Source organism: Tenrec ecaudatus, chromosome 1 (assembly GCF_050624435.1).
Source record: "Tenrec ecaudatus isolate mTenEca1 chromosome 1, mTenEca1.hap1, whole genome shotgun sequence".
Lineage (NCBI taxonomy): Eukaryota > Metazoa > Chordata > Mammalia > Afrosoricida > Tenrecidae > Tenrec > Tenrec ecaudatus.
The window spans coordinates 39318244-39326713 of NC_134530.1; the positions used below are offsets into that span (position 1 = coordinate 39318244).

At 62.1% G+C, this 8470-nt stretch overlaps 1 protein-coding gene across 3 annotated transcripts in view; it reads left to right on the top strand.

Moving 5' to 3' along the window:
• PLEKHM2 (pleckstrin homology and RUN domain containing M2) overlaps positions 1–8097 on the top strand; it is a 44745-nt gene extending 36648 nt beyond the window's left edge. For all 3 annotated transcript variants that reach the window (XM_075550943.1, XM_075550945.1, XM_075550944.1), the window contains 13 exons: positions 1167–1395; positions 1990–2793; positions 2982–3051; positions 3169–3259; positions 3475–3539; positions 3862–3950; positions 4471–4603; positions 4827–5017; positions 5383–5448; positions 5885–6044; positions 6246–6425; positions 6506–6622; positions 7212–8097. In XM_075550943.1, the coding sequence (XP_075407058.1) occupies positions 1167–1395; positions 1990–2793; positions 2982–3051; positions 3169–3259; positions 3475–3539; positions 3862–3950; positions 4471–4603; positions 4827–5017; positions 5383–5448; positions 5885–6044; positions 6246–6425; positions 6506–6622; positions 7212–7349 (2333 nt within the window). In that variant the 3' untranslated portion in view covers positions 7350–8097. The remainder of the gene's footprint in view (positions 1–1166; positions 1396–1989; positions 2794–2981; positions 3052–3168; positions 3260–3474; positions 3540–3861; positions 3951–4470; positions 4604–4826; positions 5018–5382; positions 5449–5884; positions 6045–6245; positions 6426–6505; positions 6623–7211) is intronic.
• The last annotated feature ends 373 nt before the right edge of the window (positions 8098–8470 follow it).

Below are 8470 nucleotides of genomic sequence, written 5' to 3' on the forward strand. Positions count from 1 at the left end.
AGGAGCCTGGGGAGGAATAACTGGGAAGAGGAGGCGAGGGGCATTGGCACAACTCGACGACCCTAACCGATGTCACTGAATTGCACATGTAGAGCGTGTTGATTTGGTGTACGTTTGTTGTGTACATTCTCAGCGACCACAAAACAAATTTAAAAAAGAGAACCACGTTCATGGAAAGGAGAAGGTTCTGAAACCCCGCTGGAGAGGGCTGCAGGGAGCATGCTTGCCATGTCTCCTCTGGGCACAGCCTGGTCAGCAAGATGTGTGTGCACTGGCAAATGGAGCGTGAATACCTGGCGCACCATGCCATTAGCCTTCACCAGGCTGCCTTCCCCAGCCGGGCCTCCCCTCGCTCTCTGCTGGGTATCTCCATCTGCCACCAGAGCCACACCTGTCTGCTTGTCTGGGGGCCCCTCTGCCTCTCCCTGCCATGCTCCAGGGACTGGCAGAGGGTGGGGGAGGGAGCGGGCCACCTATTCCTTAAGGCTGGAGCCAGGGACAGAGCAGAGTGGGACCCAGAGAGGAGCAGGAACCAAGCCGGGTAGAATGAAGTCTCCACCCTGCCCCTGCCCCCAGGAGGGTGCCAGCAGGACCTTGAGCAGAGAGCAGCCTCTTAAGGGCCCACGAGGCATCCATCCATCTTCTCCCCTCTACCTTTCGTTCTTGCCCCCACCCCACCCCGTGACCAGGTGTCAGCCCCTCCCCTCATCCGCTCACACCCACTCTGGGTGCTGCATCCACTCTGATCCCTCTTCCTTGTCTCTTCCTCTTTATCTGCCTCTGCATGGGACCCTTCGCAGGAGCCTGTGAGGGGTCTCCCGGGGCTGCTCGTGCTCCCTAACGTCCTCTGGCAGAGGGCCCTCAGGTTAACTAAGAGGTGGGTGCCCTCCTCATGAGGCCCAGCCACTCATCGAAGCATCAGGGTCACCATTGCCAAGGAGCTCAGCCTAGACAGGACGCTTCCCACCAGACGGCTGTGTGCTCAGGGCTCCTGGGGTGGTGGCCATGGTGGCTTCTCCCACTTGCTCTTAAACTACAACCCTACTCACTGTGGTCTGGGACATCTACTTTTGAAAAAAGACCATGCCTCTCTCCTGAGACCGGCAGACTCTGGGGAGCTGGGTCCCCGGGTGGTGTCCAATGGGCTGCCTCCCGTGTCACCACAGACGGAGACCTCACAGACACTGTCAGCGGGCCCCGCTCCACGGCCTCAGACCTGACCAGCAGCAAGGCTTCCACCAAGAGTCCCACCCAGCGCCACAACCCTTTCAACGAGGATCAGGCGGGGGGCGTGTCCTCCTCAGACACCACCCCCGTGCACACCACCGAGCTGCAGAAGGGTGGCTCCCGAGGCCTGGACCTGCCAGAGGCTTGTGCCGAGCTCGAGGTCATCAGGTCAGTGGAGCAGAGCCGGCTCAGAGTCCCCATCATTGCAGGGCTGGGCCAGGTCCAGGCTGGCTGCCCAGGAATTTGTACAGATTTCTGATTCTGCCGAGTCTGAAAGAGAAACCATGCCAGCAGGGCAGAGGAGGGGATGGCAAGGGACCCTGGCCTCCCCTGACCCCAGCTCGTGAGACTCCGCCATGAGCAGGACGGATGAGGGTGGCTGCCACCCCCACCGATGGGTCCAGCGAACAGCTGCCTCACGGGTTCAGACCTGGGTGGCTTGGCTGAGCCCATTTGGGACCAAAGGACGGGGGCCGGAGTTTGCAGCCAGACTTCCCCAGGTGTTGTACCTGTGTTGCTGGCTAGTGGGCAGGACATGTTTTGGGATGCCGTAGGGCCTCCTCAGGGCCCCTGCTGCCAGTTGTGCCTCCCAGAGGAAGCTCCCACCCAGTCCAGTCCCAGGGCCTGAGCCCCTGCGGCCCACTGTCCAGGACCACAGGCTTGCACAGGCTGTGTCCTCTGCAGCCATGAGCTGGGATCATCTCTTGGACCTCGCTGTATAGTGGCCCTGGCATCTCAGTACTCTTCCTACCTGTCGCTCAGGGTCTCCAAGAAGAAGAAAGCGGGCAAGAAGAAGAAAACCAAGTCCGACGAAGAAGCAAGTCCCCTGCACCCGGCTTCCACCCAGCAGAAGCCAGCCAGCCACAGGGACGACCCAGGCCATGGGCAGGACTCGCCCCCAGAGGAGGGTGGGGAACCCAGCTGTGCAGCTGGGAGCAGCGAGTGCGCTGAGCTCGGCCATGTGGGCCTGCTCATCCCAGCGATGAAAGACACCTCCATGGAGCGCCTGGGGCAGCCTCTGAGTAAGGTCATTGACCAGCTCAACGGGCAGCTGGACCCTCGCACGTGGCACTCACACACACAGCCCCCGGAGCAGCCCTTTCGGACCGGCTCTCCCGGGGATGCCCCGGAGAGGCCACCACTCTGCGACTTTAGTGAGGGGCTTCCAGCCCCCATGGACTTCTACCGCTTTACCGTTGAGAGTCCAAGCAGTGCTGCAGCAGGTGGTGGCCACCATGACCCTGCAGGGCCTGGCCAACCGCTGCATGTTCCTGGTAGCCCTGCGGCTGCTGGCCAAGAAGAGGAGGGAGGAGGAGGAGAGGGACAGGCGCCTCGGCCCCTAGATGACACCCAGGGGGAGGCTCAGGAGCCGGAGGCCCAGGAACTGGAAGTCCCGTTGCCCGTGGTCAGTGAGGAGCCGGTGGCTGATCCCGAGCCTGGGACGCAGGAGGAGCTGTGCCAGCTGAAGCGAGAGCAGCCCAGCCCGTGTCTGAGCAGTGCCGAGGATTCAGGGGTGGATGAAGGACAGGGGAGTCCTTCTGAGATGAGCCACCCCTCAGAGTTTAGGTGAGCAAGGGGTCTTCAGCTGGTGGGGAGCCTCCCAGTCCTTGGAGCTAGGCCACGGGGACTCTGCCGCCCCAAACAAGTCCAGCGCAAACTTCCAGAACCTCTGGCCTGGATAGGGAGACAGGACAGGGTGTGACCTCCCTCCCTCACTTGAACCCCCACAAGCTGGCTGCCTTTCCCGCCCGCAGAGTGGACAACAATCACTTGCTCCTGCTGATGATCCATGTGTTTCGAGAAAATGAAGAGCAGCTATTCAAAGTAAGTCCCAGGAACCCCAAAATGAGCAAGCGAGGAGTCGCAGCCAGAGGCCAGCCGGATGGCCCAGCCCGAAGGGGAGGCTGCTTCTCCGGCTGACTGGGTCTGCTGGGCCCCCAGATGATCCGGATGAGCACTGGGCACATGGAGGGCAACCTACAGCTGCTGTTCGTGCTGCTCACTGACTGCTACATCTACTTGCTCCGCAAAGGTTGGTGCTGTGGAGACTCCCCTGTCACCCTCTGGGTGGGTGGGTAGGTCATGGCAGGGCTCACAAGAAGCCGTGGCTGGTCCTCACAGCCCTGTTGTCATGCCAGTCTCCCTGCCCTGTCCTTTCAGATTGCAGGGTGAGGCGGCTCCTCAGACGGCAGGGACAGGGGAGGGACAAGAGGCCATTGGAGGATAATGTGCATTGTTCTCGCTCAGGGGCAACAGAGAAGCCCTACCTGGTGGAAGAGGCCATGGCTTACAATGAACTGGACTACGTGTCGGTGAGTTACAGCACCACAGTGGTGCTGCTGAAGGGCCAGACCTGTGCCCACCCCCCCAGGCGGAGAGCTGTGGAGCTTTCCCCACACCCCACCCCCACCACCACTTTGTCCCTCAGAGAAGCAGTTGCACAAGGGGCCAGGGGTAAGGCCAGGCTTGAGGAGGCACCTCCTTGAGACGGTTTCTGACCACCTCACTCCAACTCGAGTCGCCCCACCGTGTGCCTCTTCCCCGACCCACACCCAGCCCTCCAGCCAGTACGGCTGCTTCTCGTGTGGCCCGGGGCCAGAGCAGCCTGTGCAGGTGAGCGTGCCGTCTCCATAGGTGGGCCTCGGCCAGCAGACAGTGAGGCTGGTGTGTACCAACCGCAGGAAGCAGTTTCTGCTGGACACGGCGGACGTGACCCTGGCTGAGTGAGTGCGTGCCCTGTCCCCGCGGCAGGGCTGGGCCACCACAAAGTGGCAGGAGAGCTGTGCTCGCTCCGGAACCACTGTGTGGTCAGAGAGCGGTCCCACTGACTGACCTCTGTGACTAACCCACCTGCCCCCAGACCCCGTAACCCCCCAGGAAAGGGCCTGGCGTGGCTCACCCCAGTGCACCCTCAAATGCGTACTTACATGCGTACTTACATGTGAACATGGGAAGCACAGTACGTTCATGTGTTAGGAGCCCAGCCTGTGGAAGTCCAGCTGGTCACCTGCTGTCCAGTCTTCTCCCTGGGCCACTGCGACTGCATCAGCCTTTTCCAGGCACCGTTTGATGGCCACGTACTGCCACCACATTGTGCCCACCTGCCCTGAGCCTTGACTCCAGCCAGGCTTGTCTCCCCCGAGCTCCAAAGCCCACCCCAGCCAGGTGCCCTGCGGCCTGAGCCCTGTCTGGTAGAGAGTGGGGCAGGGATCCCCGCGCCTCTGACAAGAACCCCCACCCCAGGTTCTTCTTGGCTTCTTTGAAGTCGGCCATGATCAAAGGCTGCCGGGAACCCCCCTACCCCAGCGTCCTGACCGATGCCACCATGGAGAGACTGGCCTTGGCCAAATTTGTGGCCCAGGAATCTAAGTGTGAGGTGAGAGCCTGCGCACCAGGGACCTGCCCCCGAGCTCGTCCTGTGCTGGCCAGCCCTGGTGACGTGGTGAAAGTAGATTCTCTAGCATTTCTCAGTCACCATTTGGGGGGGCTCTCCAGTCCCTAATCCTACCCCCTTCCCACTGGGGTGTGGCCACTCCTGATCTGCTCCTGGGCTGTGGTGAGCAGGCCCTCAATGGCTCTGCCCCCTGCCCCTAATCCAGGCGTCTGATGTTACCGTGCGCTTCTACGGGCTTGTGCACTGGGAGGACCCCTCGGACGAGTCTCTGGGCCCTGTCCCCTGCCACTGCGCACCCCCAGAGGGCACCGTCACCAAAGAAGGCATGCTGTACTACAAGGCCGGGACCTCCTACCTGGGCAAGGAGCACTGGAAGGCCTGCTTCGTGGTGCTCAGGTGGGGGCCCTGCAGCCTCAGGCCTCCAGCTCAGGGGCTGTCAGGGGTGCCTGAGGAGGGAGGAAGCCCACCTCTTCAAAAGGGTTTTGGAGTGGGCACCCCTCAGAATAGTAGATGTCTGTGGTGCCCGGGGGATCCCAGAATTCCTCCCTGAAGCCAGCTGGGCCCCTGGGACTTGCCTTCAGCTGCCCCACAGCCTGAGGGAGTCTGCTGTCCTCTGCAGGTCTTTCTTCACCTCCCTTCCCTAGAAAACAGGTCCTTAGCCTCCTGGGCCACTGAGGTTTGTGGGGGCAGCCCCAGGCCCTGGGCTCTGCTTGGGCCCCGTTTCCTTGGGAAGGCCTGACCCTACTGTGTTGGCCCTGCAGCAATGGAATCCTCTACCAGTATCCAGACCGCACCGACGTCATCCCCCTGCTCTCCGTGAACATGGGGTGAGCCCTGGCGCCACTGCCAGACTCCTGTTTCCCTGTTTAGAGAGAGATAGCCTTCCCTCTTGTCCGCCGGTTAACCCTCCTCCCCTCAGCCCACCTGGCTGCTGCCCAGGGCTTCTAGTGGAAGTGTTGCCAATAAGACATGGACACCCGTGCCCCGAGAGTGACACTGCCCCTAGAGGGGGCCCCGAGTGAGGATGCACCTTGCTGAGGAGGCTGGAGCTCTGACCTGGCCATGGGAGCTCGGTGATCCCGGAAGTGAAAGGTGTCTTGCTGGGCAGCTGTGACCTTTCCAGAGAGCCCAGCCTTCAGGACCCTCCAGTCCTTGGGATGGGGGCAAGCCCTGGTATTCGTCCACTTTGGGCCAACCCCAGGGCTCTCACCCCGAGCCAGCCCTGCTGCCCGGCCCCCATTTCACCCTCCTCCTCTGGCCCAGGGGGGAACAGTGCGGTGGCTGCCGGAGGTCCAACACCACGGATCGGCCCCACGCCTTCCAGGTCATCCTCGCCGACCGGCCCTGCCTGGAGCTCAGTGCCGACAGTGAGGCTGAGATGGCAGACTGGATGCAGCACCTCTGCCAGGCCGTGTCCAAGGGGGTGAGCACCTCCTAGGCTTGCCTAGCCCCTGCCAGGACCCACACCACCATGAGACCCTGGGGCTCAGGGTATTGCTCCCTGGCCTACATATGCAGTCACCCTCTTCTCACACCTAGATTCCTACAGTAGGCCTAGGTCCTGAGAGACCTTCCCAGAGAGCATGGCTGACCTTTGGCCCAACCCTCCGCCCTTCCCTCCCAGGTCATCCCCCAGGGCGTAGCCCCCAGCCCCTGCCTTCCCTGCTGCCTGATTGTCACCGACGAGTGGCTCTTCACATGCCACGAAGATTGCCAGACCAGCTTCTTCCGCTCCCTGGGCTCAGCCAGACTGGCTGACATCAGTGCCACTTCCTCTGAGCCGGGCAAGGAGTACTGTGTCCTGGTGAGCTGGGGGCAGTGTGACAGCGGACTCCTCCCGCATGCAGAGCTGCCTCTGCTCACCTGAGGCTTGTCTGCCCCCAGGAGTTCTCCCAGGACAGCCAGCAGCTCCTCCCGCCCTGGGTCATCTACCTGAGCTGCCCTTCTGAGCTGGACCGCCTCCTGTGTGCACTGGGCGCTGCCTGGAAGGCCATCTACCAGGTATGTGCTGCAGGATGTGTCAGCTGGGACCCTGGTAAGGAGGTCCTGGAGAAGGCAGCAAGCCAAGAGCTCTGGGACAGGCAGACATTTAGGACCGCGAGTCTGAGGCCCCAGCCAGCAGAAGCCAGAAAACCTCAGTCTTAACCTCCTTGGTTCCCATCTAAAAGTGCCCCCTCTGGAGCTGAGTGGTGGTACCTAAGACTGCAGCTTGGCCGCCCCCTCAGAGACACTTGGCTGCCTCGACACCCCTTTAATCAGGTACTGGGATGGTTCTGAGCACAGGTACCAGCCTAGGGCTAGATGTCAGCCTGAGGCTGAGACCGCCCCCTGTCTGCAGAGCTGAAATGGAACTGCCCTCCCCCCAACCCCTGGGAGCAGAGGGCATGCCCAGAAAGGGGTGCTCAGGAAGTCCTGCCCATCTCCGCAGAGACCTGGACTGCCCAAGCCGCCTTAGCAGGGGGCTGGGCACGCATCAGCAACAGGGAGACGAGCTGGTGTAAGGGGTGCCACCGCCAAGGCATAGGCAGGCCCCCAGGGTGCTGTGGGCCAGGCCCAGCTCTGCAGCCCCTCAGATGCCCCTGCCCTACAGGTGGACCTCCCCCACAAAGCCATCCAGGAAGCCTCCAGCCAGAAGAAATTCGAGGACGCCCTGAGCCTCATCCACAGTGCCTGGCAGCGGAGCGACAGCCTGTGCCGCGGCAGAGCCTCCCGGGACCCGTGGTGCTGAGGCCGCGCTGGGCGGTGGAAGGTCATTGTCTCAGCTGGGCTGCTGCTGCTGCTACTGTGGGCCAGGCTGACCCCGCCCAACACGTGAGGATGCCACGGGGCGGGCTCTTGACACCCCAGAGGATCCAGCGTGGGGTGCCCAGCAGACCGAAAATGGAGAGCTCAGGGGTGGGGCTCCGAGCCCGTGGGCCTCAGATGTATGCCCTCTGGGCCCGGGGCTAGCGCCCTTGATCCGCAGCCTCTCCTTGGGCTGGCAGGGTGGCAAGGAGAATAGAGGAAGTGAGAGAGGAGTTGGGGGTCAGGAGCCCCTTCTTGCTCTCTGGGTCAGGGGCCCAGGCAGAGGCTCAGGGACAGCGTGGGGCCGAGCGCGGGGCCACCCTAGTTCGATTTTGGACATTCAGCCTGGCTGAAGGAAACCGGGGTGCTGGTCTCTGCATGGCTGTGCCCATTAGCGCCACCTCCAAGCACCTGTTCCTGCAGCTGGGACCGACCCCAAGGAGGCCCTGCATGTCCACCACCGCCTCGCCCTGCAGCCCAGCAGGGCCCAGGAACCAGGCCATGTCCCTTTGCCGGGAGCAAAGAAGGAAAAAGAGCTGGGGCAAGGAGCGAAGCCCCTACACTGACACCCCAGCTGTCCCTGCTTGGCTGGAGCCGGGCCCCTCCCCATCCCAGGAGCTTTGTCTCAGACCCTCTGGGAGAAGGGATCAGGTGGTTTGGTTTGGTTTTTAAAAAAAATAAAATAGACCTGTTATATAGTGCCGTGGCTCCTCATTGGCCCTTTGCAGGGGGTTGGGATGGGTGGGGGGGGTGCACAATTGGGCGAGTCTCCAGGCCCTCCTGACAGCCCTCTACTTCCTCCTACGAGCATAAAGATCCGAAGTCACCTGCTCTACACTGCCCACACACGGGGAACCCATCTCCAGCCGCACCCACCGTGGCCTCTAGGAAGTGTCTGAACCTGACCTTTGCCCTCCCCCGTTCCCTGACCCTCCCCCTCCAATCGGAGGCTGTCAGATTACCCAGGCAGCAGAGGAAGCCCAGTTCACGTGACCACGGTGCACGGTTTCCCACTCTTCCACTTCGTTTGTCTCACTCGCCCCTTCCTACAGAGCCAAAGCTCGG